Below are 18,551 nucleotides of genomic sequence, written 5' to 3' on the forward strand. Positions count from 1 at the left end.
ACAGACTGAGGTGCCCCTGCAAATTTTTATTGTGAATGAATGTTGAATTCCATGACACTTTTGCATCTATGTATAGGACTTTGTGATTTTTTCCCCCTTGGATCTTTTAAGATGGGCAATTACATTAATTGGTTTTTTCCCAGGTGTTCTTTTTCTGAAATTCAGGTTTTTTTGAAGCACAAGTTACCTATAGTAAAATACACCCTTGTTAGATTTACAGTTTGTTGATTTTTGGCAAATACATAATCACGTCACTATTAGAAAAATAGGGGTGCCTAGGTGGCTCAGTCAGTTAAGCCTCCAACTCTGTCTTAGCTCAGGTGATGATCTCGTGGTTCATGAGTTTGAGTGCTGCATCAGCTCTGCGTTGATAGTGTGGAGCCTGCTTGGAATTCTCTCACTCTCTTTCTCTCTCTGCTCCTACCCCACTCATGCTCTCTCTCTCTCAAAATAAACTTTAAAAAAAAGCTATAGAACATTCACATCACCATAAAAAGTTTTCTTGTGCTTCTTTACAGTCATTCCTTTCCTCCTACTACTCCCTACATGAGGGAGCAACTGATTTGACTTCTGTCCCTTACAGTTTTGCCTTTTCTTGTATACTATATTTAAAGGAACACACAAGGGGCGCCTGGGTGGCTCAGCCAGTAGAGCATGCTACTGACTCTCGATCTTGGAATTGTAAGTTTAAGCCCCATGTTGGATGTAGAGATTAAAAATAAAATCATTTAAAAAAAAGATTTCCCTAGATAGAAGATTGTGTTGGTTGCAAATAAAGGTAGTTGTACTTCTTCCTTACCAATCTAGGTGTTTTTCTTTCTTTTTCTTGCCTTATAGCACAGACTAGCATCTTCACTAAAATAATGAATAGAAGCAAACATCCCTGCATTTTTCCTGATCTTAGAAGAAAAAACATTTCCACTTTTACCACCAAGTAGGATATTAACTGCAAAACCTACCACTAAATAGCCTACTGCCAACAGATGAAAAAGCACCATTGTATTTTTAGTTTGACGAAGAGTTTTAAATCAGGAATGGATACTGGATTTTGCAAATGCCTTTTTTGTGCCTTGATCTGAAAACCGTCAAAGCAGTAAGCTTAGACAATTGTACCAATGTCCTTTGTCACCTCCTGTCTTGTGTCTAGAAAATATTATTTCATATGTTTTGCCTGTGTTTGTTATTGTTGCTGTTTTTTTTTTTTTTTCAGGCAGAAGGTTAAGTCCAGTCTTTTTTGCTGTGTCTTAGCCAGAAGCAGAAGTGCAGATTTTTACAGCACTGGATGCATTTCAATCCACTGAAGTTTTTACCCTTTTTGATCTTCAAATTGTTCCACTTTGTCCAGCAGAATCCCTGCAAGGTTGGCTCTTGTGTCCTTCTGATATGACCCAATAATCTCAGATAGCTTCCCTGCTTTCAGGCACCAAACTTCCCTTGGGTATTCCCTGCCTTGTCCTTGTAATCAGCTGTTTCTCTAAAGGAACCCTTTCCCATTAAATGCTAATTTAGAGACCATAATTTATTTTATTGCCATTGGATTGTTATTCTAGGCCTTGCAGTAAATAGAGATAGGGAAAAAAAATTGGGGGGGGGGAGGGGAGGGCAGGGAAGAACCACAATGTGACTCTTGTTATTTTCTTTTTTTTTTTTTTTTAACGTTTATTTATTTTTTTTGGGGACAGAGAGAGACAGCATGAACGGGGGAGGGGCAGAGAGAGAGGGAGACACAGAATCGGAAACAGGCTCCAGGCTCCGAGCCATCAGCCCAGAGCCCGACGCGGGGCTTGAACTCACGGAGCGCGAGATCGTGACCTGGCTGAAGTCGGACATTCAACCAACTGCGCCACCCAGGCGCCCCCTGTTATTTTCAATTCATATGTTAGACAACAGGTTTTTCCACTTAACTTTTTTGAAATAATGTTTTTTAATTCTTTTTTTTAAATGTTTATTTATTTTGAGGGAGAGAGACAGAGTGTGAGCAGGGGAGGGGCAGAGAGAGAGAGGGAGGCACAAAATCCGAAGAAGCCTCCAGGCTCCGACTGTCAGCACAGAGCCCAATGTGGAGCTCGAACTTGCCAACTGCAAGATCATGACCTGAGCCAAAGTCAGACATTTAACTTCCTGAGCCACCCAGGCGCCCTGGTGTTTTTTAAATTCTTAATTAGATTGTTGTGTGGCTGCAGGCCCCAGTCAGGATAGCGGAATGGGACCCACAGCCCTGCTCTCTGTCAGCCAGCTCAGGAAGTTTCTTCCTTCCCCACGCATCTAGCCTGTGTCCCAAGCCTCGGCACCAGCCTCTGCTCTGAGTAGAGATGTAGAGCCAGGGTGCCAGGATGCTCTAGGTGGGGAGGAACGCGGGGCTTGCACGAAGCCACTTTGTTCCCCAGGGTATGAGCCCCACTCACCAGCACTGCCCGAACCTTCGGGCCCAGTGAACTTTCGGTTTTTGGAGTCTGGGACCTGACACCTTGGGAGATAATGCTGGCTCAGCGTTGAGTGTCTTGGGGAGAGTGAAAACACCCACCAAAAGGAGGGCTTTTCTACCAGGACCCAAGGCACCAGTGGCCCAGACCACAGACCTCTGTTTAGAGAGACATTGGCCAAAGATAGAATCACCACTTTAGCTGTTGGCTGCTTAACTTCCAAACCGTCAAGTACATTTTTTGCCGTATCTCTTGGAGTAGTGTTACTGCCCACACACTTATCTACTGGTATTGACAAGGAGACTCAGAACTGAAATTCAGAAATCTACTTTACTGTATTTCATTTTCTATCATCATGTATTATGTGAGAACCTGTACTTTCATGATGTGGAAAGTGTGGTTGCCCGGGAGAGATACTTACCAGGTCTCTGCAAAGCTATATACAGGATTGTGAGTAAGGGCTGGATAAGGTATGCTGACGACTCTCCTGCAGAAGTCTGATACAGATTTTCCCCTTAATTGTAAATCTAAATTCCCTCTTGCAGGGAAGACATATTGTAGATCACTTTGCTTTTTCCAACAACACAAGTTATTTTTCATTTTTAAATTAAAACATTTTATAATATGATTGCATGGTGAAAGACAATGTAACAGACAAAATCTTAATTTTAAGACAACTATCCAACTATATTTCTGTTAAACTGAATATACAATTATTGTTCCCCAAGTGATCAACTTTTGTGTACAATTTCATGTTAACAAGACAGTGAAAAGACAACTTTGTGAGGATCTGATTACAAAAATAAATCAAATAATTTACATTTAAAAAAGAATATTGACTTAAACGAATATAGTTTAAGATTACTCTGTGGCTAGTTAGGAAGTCATATATCATGTTTCCATTTGTCTGGTAGTCTCTATTAAATATTTAACACATATATTTAAACATTTAAAAACATTTATGTCTGAAGTTAACTGGTATCTGTGTCACTCCCTTGAAAAAGACAAGAACCAGGGCACCTGGGTGGCTCAGTTGGTTAAGCATCCGACTTTGGCTCAGGTAATGATTTCACAGCTTGTGGGTTTGAGCCCCACATCGGGCTCTGTGCTGACAGCTCAGAGCCTGGAGCCTGCTTCAGATTCTGTGTCTCTCTCTCCCTGCCCCTCCTCCACTCACATTCTGTCTCTCTCTCTCAAAAATAAATATTTAAAAAAACTGAAAAAAAAATTTTTTAGGTTGTGAAATTTAGACATAACTTTTTTAAAATTCAAAAGTTTGTAAAATGGATTTTCACAGTTAAGAACAACAGACCCCAATAATTACACAGCAACAGCTAACAGACAAGATGGGGTCCCTCATTTTCAGGGAAAAAAACTAGACTTTTAATCAGGCCGAATGATGAAGAGAAATAAAACCAGTGGGCACAGCCTGAGGTGACAAGGCTGTACAAAATTCAGCAATATTCGCAGGAAAGACCCCTGCCACGCATCTTATCATGTTCTTCAACGGGCTGCCACATCCTGAAGCTGCTCAGAAAAGCGAGTTGTATCCTGCTTGTCACTCTGTTCCTGAAGTGGCAGTTTGGGACCTGGGTCTGACCAGCCTTGATAAGGGCAGAGAACTTGGAGAGTACTTTCAGTTTGTAGACCAAGACTGAGACTCCCGGGTTTGCAAACTGTATGGTAATAAAGCTACCCTCGCCTCTAACCAAATCTTTGCATTCCAGGAACCAAGAACAAGCAGCAGCGAGCGGCTAATTTTCCACATTTTTAAAATACATACCCACTTTTTCCCAAAAGGGTGCTAGAGAACACAAGAGGTTAGCGATGCAGAAAGATTTGGCTTCAGCCTTCGTAGGCTCCCAGAAAAACTATCTTCAGCCTTACGACTTTTGGTCCTTTCCGGACACCGTAGACCGGCAGACTGCGATGACGTCTGGGAAATATAGTTCGAAAGGAAAGCACTGCGGTTAAGGCGAGGTACCCTTTTGCTCTCTCCTGCGCAGGCGCGATTGTGCCCGGCGGCCTGGCGGCGGCGGCGAAAAATGTCCCCAGGCTAGGTATTCTGCTTGTCTCCAGTGCGGTCGGCCGCTTGGAGTCCCCGTCGCGGCGGGCTCAGGTAGTGGCTGCCGGTGAGAGCTGGCCCGGGGTGTACAGCTCTTGAGGCGGGGCCAGGGCTGAGGGCCGGCCGTGGCGGGAGTCCCAGACGAGCCCCGGCTCCGGGCGTCTGAGCCGCGGCGGCCTCGGCAGGTGAACGCGGCCCGGAGAGGAGGCGTTGCCCGGGGAGGTCTCCACTCTCGTGTCTTCGGAGCTGTCACTGCCTGAGCTGCAGCCTCGGGCAAGGCTCCTGGAGAAGTGGCCCCAGAACCGAGATTGCGGGAAGCTGTGCTCTATTTCAGGGTCCGTGAACCCTGGGGCTGGTTTTGCTGGTAGCGCTGGCCTCGGTCTCCCCCGCCCCCATCTCACCCCGAGTTTAAACTTTATTTTGTGTTTATCAGTTTTTGCCATCTATGCTTGTTTGGCACTTTTCCCAGAGGGAATCCTCTGGTGATTTGACTGTTCCTTTTTTCGTTGTTGTTTAGATTAATTTTGACCTTTTGCTGAGTTCCTTCCCTTTTCTCTAAATTTTAAATTCATTTGTAGCTAGTGATGCTCTTTCTTTCGAGCCTTGTGGTGTTTTGGAGCCGGGAGAGGAAGGTGGATGGGTAATGTTTTCATTTATATTTGAGGAGGTTTGATAACTCTTCTTAAAGGAAGCACAATTCCCAAGGAAGAGAAGAGAGGACTAATTTTTGCTTGGTTCTTCCTGAAAAGGACTCCAATTTCCTTCAAATGTTATGTGAAGAATTATTATAATTATCATATCATTGTACTTTGTTGTGCATGATGTATAGTTGTATGTTACATTAGATACAATATATTTATTGTGATTACATTATTATAGTACAGCCCCGAAATATTTAAATGCAGATGTGGGGAATATTTATGTTATTTCTCATTAAATGAACATCTCAGGGAGCCTGGCATGACTGCCCTTTACTCTGTTCATGTGCTGGAAGTATGCTTGCTGTCTCTCCTGGTTTTGGTGGCCACGCTCATGGACCCTCTAACTCAGGAATGCTTGGGCTTACTTGTTCCCTCTGGCTTCTCTCTGTAGGGTGCTCGGTGTGTGGAGATTTCTAATTTAGTCAGGCGTAAGGAGGGTGGGAGTATAGACAGGATGGAGAGACCTCACTGTTTCTTTCTCCATTTCAGGTGCCTTCTCCAGGAGGGGCGGCAGGGAGGGAGAAATGGCCACAAGGTTGCTGCCAGCCCATGTTCAGGTGAGTGGAGGCTTTTTTCTTGAACTGCCTTCCTGGTTCAGAGGTCATGATCACACTTACGCCATTGTTGAGGTTTACAAGGCAGTGAAGCCCATGGAGGGACCAGAGGGCCTGGTAGGGTGACTTTGGAAGGAAGGTGTTTTTCTAGTGTCAGCGCCAGTCTCATTGTGAGTTCCCCACTTAATCATTAAGTACTTGTTGATTAGGAATTGAATGGTGCCCCCAGTCCCAAGCCAATGACCCACACAGAGCTTTGTGAGGGATCTAGGTATGTGTTTTCCCTATGAAGGGTGGAAATTTGGGGAAGTCAGATAATTTTTTCAATAACATTAGGAATTCAAAGAGAAAATGCATGGGCTTTACCCTCCAGGCACTGAGGACCAATCAACTACAGGAGTCCTTGGTCCAGGTGATTTTCTAGGAAGTTCCAACGAAGAAGACCTCTGAATCAGCAGGTTGGTCAGGGATATGTTCTAGTACAGTTGACTTTTGAACAATGCAGGGGTTTAAGTGTTGCCTTGACCCAGCCCATCCTGGAGGGTCGCTGAAATTTCTTGGTCTTGTTTCAAGAAAGAATTCAAGGACAGATACACAGCACAGTTCATGAGTGACACAGCAGGAAAGTTTATTAAAGCAAAAAGTATATTCGCAAGATAAGAGCAGGAGGGCTCAAGAGGGAGCTTTGCATCCTGGGGTTTGGGTTTCTATCTTTTTTTTTTTTAATCGTTTATCCATTTTTAAGAGACAGAGCGTGAGTGGGGGAGGGGCAGAGAGTGATGGAGACACAGAATCTGAAGCAGGCTCCAGGCTCTGAGCTGTCAGCACAGAGCCTGACGCAGGGCTGGAACCCATGAGCAGGGAGATCATGACCTGAGCGAAGTCAGACACTTAACCTACTGAGCCACCCAGGCGCCCCTGGGTTTCTATCTTTATTTATAGTTGTTAACTAGGAATATTCTACTTGGGCCAGGAATGCAGGGTTTCAAGCTTTTTCTTCCTAATTTTCTTCCTAATTTGGCCATCCACATCTTGGGCCTGTCTGATTTGATCTGGCTTCTTGTGGAGTGCTGCCAGGACAGGCCTCTGACTTTCCTGATAGCTGGCAATGACTTCCTTGTTGCTGGCCTCCAGGTATCTGTTAGAACCTAACTAGCAGACTACTCTAACATAAGGGCTCAGGCTCTGACCCTTCCTGTACCCCCGTTGCCACTACCCACCCCCTCCGAAATCTACATATAACTTTTCATTTAAGTTTTTCTTTAAATTCTAGTTAGTTAACCTATAGTGTAATATTGGTAGTACTACCTATAGTGTAGTATAGAGTAGAATTTAGTGATTCATCACTTACATATAACACCCAGTGTTCATCACAAGTTCCCTCCTATCACCTATGGCCTATCACCCATATAACCCATCCTCTGCCCACCTCCTCCATCAACCCTCAGTTTGTTCTCTGTAGTTAAAAGTCTCTTATGGTTTTCCTCCCTCTTTTTTCTCCCTTCCCCTATGTTCATCAGTTTTGTTTCTTAAATTCCACATGTGAGTGAAATCATGTTATTTGTCTTTCTCTGATTGACTTATTTCCCTTAGCATAATATACTCTAGTTCCATCCACATTGTTGCAAATGAGAAATCCACATACAACTTTTGACTCCTCCCCAAATCTTAACTACTAATAGCCTACTGTTGGCTGGAAGCCTTACCAATAACGGTTGATTAGCACATATTTTGTGTGGTGTATATATTATATGCTGTAGTCTTATAATAAAGTGAGTTAGAGAACTACTAAAGTAGTTAACATTAATAAATGTTATTAACACATTTATAAGGAAGAGAAAATACATTTACAATGCTGTATTGAAAAAAAAAAAATATATATATATACGTGGACCTGCACAGTTCAAACCCAGGTTGTTCAAGGGTCAACTATATTGGGCGATTTGGGGCTTACAAGCAGGACTAGGCTCATATAGATGAGGAAAAGGAAAGAAAAACAGTAAAAGGAAAAGAAAGCACAACTAGGCAGTGGTCTTGGGGAACAGATTCAGGGAAATGAGCCTTCCTTCCACAGTGTTTTCTTCCCTTCTTTGCCCTTTTGTGGCACTTAGGGAAATAGAATTATAAAAACATAATCACCTCCCAACCTCTTCACAAAGGCAGAAGAGAAAGAAAACACTTTTATTATTGAATAAGCATTTAGCCAGAATGTGATGTTCATCACAGACAATCCAGCAAGGGGATTGCAAAGACAGAAGGCTCATTCATAGAGTTAAGTGGCTACAACCCAGTCTGGAAGTTCATCAGGTGACAAGTTAGACCCGCCTCCTCCCAGGAGACTGAGAGATCGGCACATTCAAGGAGATAGCTACCAGGTCCTTGAGGAAGCAGTCCTGAGTTGTGAGACTGGCAAGTGACTTATTTTTTAAAGTTTATTTATTTGAGAAGGAGAGAGAGTGAGTGAGGGAGGGGCAGAGAGGGGGAGAGAGTCCCAAGCAGGCTCTGGACTGAGAGTGCCCAACACCAGGCTTGAACTCATGAACCATGAGATCATGAGCTATTGAAAAGACATTTAGTAGTGCCTCCATCCATAGTCCAGCATTTTCAGAGTTACAAAAGTGGAAACAACATAAGTAACCACTAGTAGATTAGTTAAGTAAATCGATCCATCTATACAAATAAAAGATATTGAGTACAGGGCGCCTGGGTGGCTCAGTTGGCTGAGCGTCCGACTTCAGCTCGGGTCATGATCTCGTAGTTTGTGAGTTCGAGCCCCACATCGGGCTCTGTGCTGACAGCTCGGAGCCTGGAGCCTTCTTTGGATTCTGTGTCTCCCTCTCTCCATCCCTCACTAGTACATTGTCTCTCTCTCTCAAAAATAAATAAAAGCATTAAAAAATTTAAAAAAAGATATTGAGTGGGATACAGTTATATCTATAATATTTTTATTTAAACCTAGAGCCATATTAGTAAGTAGAAAGTTCTGAGAGGCATATATACATATATACAGAGAGAAGTTAGCAAAGCTTGTGTGTGGTAGTAGAAAGTTAGATGAACATTTCTTTTCCTTTTACTTATTGATGTTTTCTAATTCACTTTTAAAAGAAAAGATTTTTTTAAAGTTTATTTTGAGAAAGAGAGTGAGTGGGGGAGGGGCAGAGAGAGAGGGAGAGACAATCCCAAGTAGGCTTCATGCTGTCAGCCCAGAACCCATCACAGAGCTCGAACCCTTGAACCGTGAGATCATGACCCGAGCCAGAACCAAGAGTCGGAAGCTTAACCGACTGAGCCACCCAGGAACCCCCCGCAAAAAGATTTTTTAATAGGAAAAGATAGGGGTTTAAGAGAGGTGACTTGTGATACAGGTCAGCAAGAGAAAGGTAGAACAAAGGCTTCTGGGGCGGAGAGGGAGTGTCCCACCCACAACCTTCTCACCTGGCTCTTATTGCAAGGTCCTGTAGTCCCCCATCCTGGGTCCTCTCCTGGCAAAGCTGTGCCTGTGAATGTCTGTGCCAGGACACAGAGAAGGCCTGAGGTGATGACAGAATCCAGGCTCACCTGTTCCTCCCTGAGTGAGTTGCTGGAACTTCCTTCTAAAGCCCGATTCTCAGGTCTGAGCTGTAAAATGGGCTTTTCATGTATCTATGATTGTGTATTTCCACATCTCAAGTTCTGTGTTTCTATTGTTGTGATTTTGTAGAATGATTTCAAGTGCTTCTCTCGTTCGGCCACTGTGCCTCATCTTCCTGGGGGCACAGTGCTTCCTTCACAGAAGGTATGTGATAGACATGTGCTTCATCACTGAGAGGTGGTTGAGAAGTATTCAGCTCAAGATGCTCAGAACCCTGCATGGTGATCTTGCTGCTCAGTCATCCCGTTGGGGTGATGGTCCCAGGTGAGCAGGACTGGGTTTGCCATTACAGGAGTCTGTGACGTTCAGGGACGTTGCCGTGTTCTTCAGCCAGGACGAGTGGCTGCGCCTGGACTCTGCACAGAGAACCCTGTACCGGGAGGTGATGCTGGAGAACTACGGCACCCTGGTCTCGCTGGGTAAGGACTTGCCCTTGTGATGTAGAATCTTCCAGGGGAGTATCTTGGTGCCCTCTCCAAGGAGGACACTTGGAGGGTGTGACCAGGTTCAGCCCGCAGTTGCTGTCCCCTCCCACTGCCAAGAAAGGTGTTGGTTTGGTAGAGTAGATCACGGGCATTCTTTTATGCTTTTGCGAGTCTTGTGCCCCAGACTCTGTCCCCCTGGGTCTCACAGGAGGTTCCAGTGTAGAAGAGTGCACGGCCGGCGCCCTGCTATTCTTCCTGAGACCATCTCCCGGCTGTCCTCTGTGGCAGGAATTTAAGGCCCTCTCAGAACAGCTGTCCCTCTGCCTTGGAGCCCGTGCAGCTGAATGTGGGTGCCAGGATGGCTGCTTATGTCTGCACCACAGACTCATTCTCTTCTCCTTGCTCACGAACAGGAATTCTCTTTTCCAAACCAAAGGTTATCTTCCAGTTACAGCAAGGGGAAGACCCCTGGATGGTGGAAAATGGAGTTTCTCAAGACCCACGTGTAGGTGAGTGACCGTGACTGGGAGATGGGCATAGCACTTTCTCACTTTCTGGGTGCTGCTGATCAGGGCAGAGCCTGTGCTCAGGAGACACTGACCAGGGCCCTCCTACGTCTGCCAGGCCAGGTGGGACATGCTGGGAAGGGCATGTCCTCTGTCTCTCTACCTTGTTGAGTCCTTGATTTGGAGGTTCGGAGGGAGAGCTGAAATCTCCCAAGGAGGGCCCCACTTGTCTCAGATGTCATTTGTAATTAAATTTTTTTTTTAATTTTATTCATTTTTTTGAGAGAGAGACCAACAGAGTGCGAGCAGGGGAGGGGCTGAGCCACCCAGGCACCCCTGTCCTTTGTAATTTGAATGCAGAATATGTGACAACACAGTATATCCTGTGTAAAGGTTTGTGAGTCATGTCTTCCCCAGTTTTTCTTGCTTTTACTGGACTATTTTCTCTTTCTTTCTTTCTTTCTTTCTTTCTTTCTTTCTTTCTCTGTCTCTTTCTTTCTTTCTTATGTTTATTTCCTTATTTTTGAGAGAGAGAAAGAACACAAGCAGGGAAGGGGCAGAGAGAGAGGGAGACACAATCCAAAGCAGGCTCCAAGCTGTCAGCACAGAGCTGGACACGGGGCTTGAACCCACAAACTGTGAGATTATGACCTGAACTGAAGTAGAACTCTTAACTGACTGAACCACCCAGGCACCCCTGGACTGATGATTTTCTTTTCTTTTTTTTTTTTGAGAGAGAGAACGTGCGTGCGTGAGCGGGGAGGGGCAGAGAGAGACGGGGGATAGAGAATCTGAAGCAGGCTCCAGGCTCTGAGCTGTCAGCACAGAGCCTGATGCGGGGCTTGAACTCACAAACTGTGAGATCATGACGTGAGCCGAAGTTGGACGTTCAGCCGACTGAGCCACCCAGGCGCCCCTGGACTGATTATTTTCTTATATTATCTTCTCTTTGTGTTTGAACAAACCTTCTATTGCTACAATATATCCCTCATTGTTGTATCTTGCATTTTTGTTTGATGTTATTGGTCTGCAACTTACTATATATGGTTCAGCTAAAAAGGAAAAGCAGATGTATGTGTATTTATATACTACATGAGAGAGAGAAAGCAGGGTAGCAAAATGGCGATAAATCAAATATAGGCAGAAGGTTTGCAGATACTCACTATGGCATTCTCCTAAATCTTTTGTGGGAAAATATTCAAAATACGATGTTTCAGCCCTGGTTGCTAGGATATACCTCTCAGTCTCTAAAACTCCTGCGGGTTGCTGGGTCAGTAAACTCTTACTTGCTTTTCTGCTTTGTCTTTGTTTTTGTTATTGTTGTTGTTATGAGATGGTGTTTTGTTTTGTTTTGTTTTGTTTGGTCTTTGTTTGCTTTTGTTCTGTTTTGTCTTTGATTCTAGCACCAGAGGGTGGGTCTCTCCTGTGCTCTGCTATTTATCCAGGATTTATTTCTCTCAGTGGCAGGACGCAGGTCCTGTGTCAGCTCAGTCTCATGTTTCCATTCATGAGCCTGGTCTTCAGATTTTCCCCTTCGGTTTGACTAGCCTATTTTCTTGAATAATGTTTTTAGAAAGGTTCATGCGTGCTATATTTGTGTATATCTAAAATAAATCCTCTTATCTCTCCTGTGAGAATTATAGATCTGGAATTCTGGCATCAATTTTTTTTCTTCACACTTTGCTCTAGTGTAGAGCATTGAGTGTTATTGATAAAAATCCTCCATTAGTTTGATTCTTTTCCCCCAATATTCTGTGTAAAAAACCGTTTTTTTCCCTGTTTTGGGGTCTTCTGTCTAGAATATTATGGGATAGTCTCCTTATTTTTGGAATTTATAAGACTGATTAGGTTGTATGAAGGAGTTTTGTTTTAATATTGTTATTTGGCTTCACAGGGCCCTTAGCTTTGAAGAGCCAAGGCTACCCCGCTCCCCACCCCCCTACTTCAGGGATTTTTTTTTTTCTACTCCACACTAACATGTATTCTGTCACCTTTCACCAACAATTCAAGGAAGCTAACTGTAAGAATAATGATAAAATAGAAGTTCAGTCAGAACCTTAGAAAATAAATATGTTTGTGGTCAGGACAAGAATGGTAGCCATGGAATGGTAGCCATGGGTGAGTTTCAAATTTGTCTTTGAGCTTTCTGGTTGGTAAAGAAATCATTAGTATCAAATTGACTGTGTTTGTCTTTTGCAAGCATTAAAAAATTAGCTACTTTTAATTCATACAAGGTATACATGGTAATGTAAAAAAGAGGAGAAAAAAAAAAAGGTGTTTGCCCTGAAATTTTGCCAGCCAACCATGATAAACTTTTGTTGGTGTTTTACTGTTTATCCTTTCAGGTTGTGAATATTTGTTTGAGTGTATTTGTGCGTGAGGGAGAGAAAGACACAGAGAAAAAGAAAGAAACAGATTATACATATTCTCGGGGCACCTGGGTGGCTCAGTCAGTTAAGCATATGACTTTGGCTCGGGTCATGATCTCACAGTTCGTGGGTTTGAGTCCTGCGTCTGGCTCTGTTCTGACAGCTCAGAGCCTGGAGCCTGCTTCGGATTCTGTGTCTCCCTCTCTCTCTGCCCCTCCCTGCCTTGCACTCTGTCTCTCTCTGTCTCTCTCTCAAAAATAAACATTAAAAAAAATTTTTGAAAAAAAAAGATTACATGTATTCTCAAACTGTTTTAAATTGAGAATATCCTTCACTTATTCAGCCCTCATTAATTAGAGGCTCACCTGTTTGAAAGAACTCTGTTGTATTGGTAAGCCATATTTTATTAAATAATCTTTTGGAAATATTAGTTTCTAGGTTTTTTTCTGTTATGAAGATTGCTTTTATGGCTATAAAATACCAAGGTTTAATATGAGAAACAGAGAAATTGTCTAGAGGGTAAATAATTACAGCACAAAGGCATGAGTATTACTGTTAAAAGGGCAAGGAATGTGAATTGAAAATTCACCCAGGATTCTTTGAAAAACTGTTCAATTTTATTATAATCAATGAAATACAAACTAAAGCAACGAGATACCATTTTCCCCCTTATTATATTACCCCAGATTAAGAAATACATATCCAGTGTTTTCCTACTGCTCTGAGTGATACTGGAGTCTTTAATGGGATTTAAATTTAAAATTAAAATAAAAAAAAATTAAAAAATTATGTTAAAAAAATTTGAAAACATGATGCCATCAATTTTCATTTGTTGACATGGAGAGAAGCCCACAAATTTTTTTTATTAATTTTTTTAATGTTTATTTTTGAGAGAGAGAGCATGAGTGGGGGAGGGGGAGAGAGAGAGAGGGAGACACAGAATCTGAAGCAGGCTCCAGGCTCTGAGCTGTCAGCACAAAGCCGATGCAGGGCTCGAACCCACAAACTGTGAGATCATGACCTGGGCCAAAGTCAGCTGCTTGACTGACTGAGCCACCCAGGTGTCCCCACAATTTTTTTTTTAAGTGAGGAGGGGGTAGGAGGCAATGTAGTTTCAACCATTTTTTATTTTTTAAGTAAAAGTGTTTTCTCATATCCCCCCAAATTCTGGTGAGCAAAATTCCATATCTAGCAGTGATTATATTTGTATGTTGTGTTTATGGGTGAACTCTATTTTTGTATTTATAGTTTTCTGTATTTTCTTCAATTTTCTTACAATGATTATGTATCTTCTTTTTAGTTAAGAAAATAAAAGCTCTTTCATAAAATACAATTCATTCTTTTTGAAGCAATGATTCCACTGTATCCTAAGTGATCAAAAAGTGGACTGAAAATTATTCTCAAGCATGTACTCCTCTTCCAGTATGCCCCATATCGTTATACGGCACCAGTCTCCATTGAGCTGCCCAGGCCAGGAGCTAGACGTCATCCTGGAGTCCTCTCTTTCACTTACTCTGTACATCCTATTTATAGGTTGAAGACACTTGTCATCTCTGCCTTCGGAACATCACGAATGTGCCCACCTCCCCACACTGTGCCAGTGCACATCCATCCAGTCTCCTAAGTGAACTGCTCTGCATCTGCCCTTGTTTCTCCTGACCCCCAATTACAATCCATTTGTCACACAACCATCGAGGTCCTTTTTATTTAAAAAAAGAAAAAAAAATTTTAATGTTTATTTATTTTTGAGAGAGACAGAGTATGAACAGGATGGTGGCAGAGAGAGAGGGAGGCACAGAATCCAAAGGAGGCTCCAGGCTCTGAGCTGTCAGCACAGAGCCTGACTCGGGGCTCAAACCCAGGAACCTTGAGATCTGACCTGAGCCAAAGTCAGACGCTTAACCGACTGAGCCACTCAGGCACCCTGTATTCCTTTTTAAACAAAACTGCCACATCCCCCAACCCCCAGCGATCCTCAGAAGAAATTTCACATGTGTTCGTATATCTTACAAGACCCACGTGGTATGGCTCCTGCCTACCTCTTTCCTCACCTCGTTACACTGTCTTCTTGTTCCCTTTTGCTTAGGCCACACTGGACTTCTCTAGGCTCCTCCAACACTCAGAGCTTACTCTTGCCTTAGGGCTTTGGGCTAGCTGTTCTTCCTGACTAGAATCATCTTTATACCCACATTTTTACATGGCCAGCTCTTATTATTTAGATCTCTTTTTTCAATGTTTATTTATTTTGAGAGAGAGTGTGAGCAGGGGAGGGACAGAGAGGGAAAGAGAGAATCCCAAGCAGGCTCCACGCTGTCAGCACAGAGCCTGACACGAGGCTCGATCTCACGAACCGTGAGATCATGACCTGAGCCGAAATCAAGTCAGATACTTAACTGACTGAGCCACCCAGGCGCCCCTAGATATCATCTTTAATTTTACTTCTTGTCATACAGCTTGTTTGCTCTTACTGCACATCACCTTGTTTTTGTTTGTTTTCTTAGTTCTCATCATCCCTAGTTTATTTGATCAGTTGGTCATTGTCAATATCCCGCTGCTAGAATGTACACCTTGTGAAAACTTAATTCTCACCTGATATGTACCCCGTACTCCCGATCTTGATCTTTGCATGGTGGGCACTAAGTAAATACTCCTTGGGTGAGTACATGTCCATCATAACACCATAAATAGCCCTCAGATGAGTTCCAAAATAGCACTGATGGAGGCCCTGTGTTTCAGAGAGCTTTTTATGGCCAATGGCTCTTCTAGTTTTTACTTCTAGCCCCTCTGCAGTTTTCTTGTGGACTTACCTCAAGGGCGGTGGTGGCTGCTGTGGGAGAGGAAGCTGAGGAATAAATAACACAACCTGCTGCACTCACAAGTGCCCTGTGCCCTGCCAACCTGAGCTTTGTTACTAAAGCAGCCTGGCTCCTTTTGTTGGAGGGGCTTCTCTGAGTTCTTCAGCTCACCTACATGCAGGTGTCCTCAGACCCTCTGCACTCAGGCATGCTCAGGCATGTCTTCCGCCCTGCTTCTTTCTCTTGCCTTTATTTCTCTCTACCCTTTCCTAAGAATCCAAGGGCGTACTTGTTAGCAATCCTTGTGTATGTATTTAAAATTTTTTTAATGTTTATTTTTGAGAGACAGGGGGTGGGTGGGGGAGGAGCAGAGAGAGAGGAGACACAGATCCAAAACAGGCTCTAGGCTCCGAGCTGTCAACACAGAGCCCGACACGGGGCGTGAACCCATGAGCCATGAGATCATGACCTGAGCTGAAGTTGGATGCTCAACCGACCAAGCCACCCAGGTGCCCCTATCCTTGTATATTTTGATAGCACCTTTCTTTATCCTCCGTGCAAGGGAGACTTACCCGTTTTGTTTATTTTAGGATGGGAGAGCTTGTTTGAAACTGCAGTTTCTGAAGAAGACAATCAGGAAGTAATGAATAAACTCCGAGGTGACGGTCCTTTTGACTTCAAGTTGGGGAAAACCTACATAAACGAGGACAAGCTAGAGAAGCAGCAAGGCAAAAAGAACAAACCTTTCAGGAAAGTTTTAGTTACCATCAAGAATACATACCTGAGGGAGAAGAGCTTTATGGGTATTGAGCTAGGGAAAAATCTCAGTCTAAAGTCATCCCTTATTAGAAAACCCAGACTCGTTTCCAGGGGAAGGAAACCCCATTCACAGCAGTATTCCATTCTGTTTAAACAACTGGGAGTCAACACGGTTCGCAAATGTTACAAATGTAACATCTGTGGGAAAATCTTCCTCCACAGTTCTTCCCTGAGTAAACACCAGAGAATCCACACTGGAGAGAAGCTCTATAAATGCAAAGAATGTCGTAAAGCTTTCAGCCAAAGCTCGTCTCTCACTCAGCACCTTAGAGTTCACACAGGAGAGAAACCTTACATATGCAGCGAATGTGGGAAAGCCTTCAGTTTCACCACCTCTCTTATTGGACATCAGAGAATGCACACTGGAGAGAGACCCTATAAATGCAATGAGTGTGGCAAGACATTTAAAGGAAGTTCATCCCTGAATAATCACCAACGGATTCATACTGGAGAAAAGCCCTATAAATGTAATGAATGTGGGAGAGCTTTTAGCCAGTGCTCCTCTCTGATTCAGCATCACAGGATTCACACTGGAGAGAAACCTTATGAATGTAGTCAGTGTGGGAAAGCCTTTACCTCAATATCGCGGCTAAGTAGACACCATAGAATTCATACTGGAGAGAAACCCTTTAATTGTAACGAGTGTGGGAAAGTATTCAGTTACCACTCAGCTCTTATTATACATCAGAGAATTCACACTGGTGAGAAACCTTATGCATGTAAAGAATGTGGGAAAGCCTTCAGCCAAAGCTCTGCTCTGATACAGCATCAAAGAATTCATACAGGAGAAAAACCCTACAAATGCAACGAATGTGGGAAGGCTTTCTCCTGGATTTCACGGCTTAATATACACAACAGAATCCATACCGGAGAGAAACCGTACAATTGTAAAGAATGTGGAAAAGCCTTCAGTTCCCACTCAGCAGTTAACACTCATCGAAAAATTCATACTGGAGAGAAACCTTATAAATGTAATGACTGTGAAAAAGCCTTCAACCAAAGCTCAGCTCTCATTCAGCACCAGAGAATTCATACTGGAGAGAAACCATTTAACTGTAAAGTATGTGGGAAAGCCTTCAGACAGAGTTCCTCCCTCATGACACACATGAGGATTCATACAGGAGAGAAGCCTTATAAATGTAAAGAATGTGGTAAGGCTTTTAGTCAGAGCTCATCCCTTACCAATCACCAGAGGACTCACACTGGAGAGAAACTATAAATAAAACGCATGTGGAAAATCTTCCAACTGAAGTTCATTTCATACTAAATTTCAAAAACTTCATCCTGGGCAGAAAGTGATGAAGGGTAGTTGATTGTGAGTTAAACTTCAGAATTTAGACCTCCTCAAACGAGACTTCATGATGCAGGTAACCTTAGGTATATTAGGAAAGCCTCTATAAAATGTTATCCCCCCCTCCCCATAGCTTTTCAAGTAGAGAGTTTGTAAAGTTCTTTTCTCTTCTTCCTGGGGATATTGTGACGAGAGCCCCCCCAGCTTTCGCAAGCGTCACAGGGAAGCATGTTGATTTATGTTGAAGTGCAGCCATAAAATCCAGACTTTAGATTAATGGAGGAATCTATTTTTTTGAAACTACATTTAAGTGTTATGGAAGCCAGGTATGCTCAGAAGAATGTTTTGGAGAAGAAATGTAAGCAGGTGACCTGTACTACCTCATTGTCGCTAAAATGTGTTTTTTAATAGTTTCAAAGAAAATTCTGTACTTGGTCGTTGTGGAATCTTTTGTGTTGTTTCTTTTCTGCTTTCCAGGCCATTTACCTGAAAAGCAAATCACTCTGTAAACTCTGCGGGCACACAGTCCTGTGAGTTTTCTCCCTATTTGTTCCAAACTCTGAAGCAGATCTAAAATCATTTTATTTTAAATCACAAAATGCATGGTATTTCACTTGGTTTTATCCGAAAGTGATTACCTGAATTAAAGGTTATTCAGACAACTACTGCTTTTGCAAGTTAATCTACTGATAAATGTTAACAGTTATCTGAAAATGTAGCCATAGGAACATGACTCTGGGCTCCCAGTCTGTGCCTGCTTCATAGAGCTCTTGGTTACCATCCACCAGGAAGGCCCTGTCACAGTGTGGGTCACTGTCCATCCCACCTGGAGGTAAAATGAACCAGGTAATTTTGACTCCCTCCCACACTTCGAGGGCCACTAGACAAAATTTCAGGCTCTAAGTTCAGTAAATGGACCATTAATGCCCTTCAACAAGTTAGCATGTTTCAGCATTTCTAAAATGTGAGTAA

General features: G+C 43.1%; 1 protein-coding gene and 1 pseudogene across 2 annotated transcripts; both read left to right on the top strand.

Annotated features, from left to right (window-relative positions):
- The first annotated feature begins 2,485 nt into the window (after window positions 1-2,485).
- On the top strand, window positions 2,486-4,587 carry LOC112861681 (transmembrane protein 243 pseudogene; annotated as a pseudogene).
- A 147-nt stretch (window positions 4,588-4,734) lies between these two features.
- On the top strand, window positions 4,735-18,244 carry ZNF879 (zinc finger protein 879). Of its 2 annotated transcripts, XM_086706032.1 has the most exons (6): window positions 4,735-5,262; window positions 5,679-5,746; window positions 9,444-9,518; window positions 9,667-9,793; window positions 10,213-10,308; window positions 16,060-18,244. In XM_086706032.1, exons 1-6 carry the CDS (start codon window positions 5,256-5,258, stop codon window positions 17,505-17,507), a joined length of 1,821 nt encoding a protein of 606 aa, XP_086562158.1. In that variant the 5' UTR covers window positions 4,735-5,255; the 3' UTR covers window positions 17,508-18,244. The 2 variants fall into 2 exon arrangements, with proteins under 2 accessions (XP_086562158.1, XP_086562164.1); XM_086706038.1 differs by lacking the exon at window positions 9,444-9,518.
- The last annotated feature ends 307 nt before the right edge of the window (window positions 18,245-18,551 follow it).

The sequence above is a fragment of the Puma concolor genome, chromosome A1, assembly GCF_028749965.1.
Source record: "Puma concolor isolate L17-30 chromosome A1, mPumCon1.1.hap2, whole genome shotgun sequence".
In the NCBI taxonomy this organism is placed as follows: Eukaryota; Metazoa; Chordata; class Mammalia; order Carnivora; family Felidae; genus Puma; species Puma concolor.

Excerpts from the sequence above, each read along its gene's own strand:
- ZNF879 (XM_086706032.1), top strand. Across the intron at positions 5,747-9,443 it reads TGCTGCCAGCCCATGTTCAG|AATGATTTCAAGTGCTTCTC; the intron begins GTGAGTGGAGGC and ends GTGATTTTGTAG. Across the intron at positions 9,794-10,212 it reads CGGCACCCTGGTCTCGCTGG|GAATTCTCTTTTCCAAACCA; the intron begins GTAAGGACTTGC and ends GCTCACGAACAG.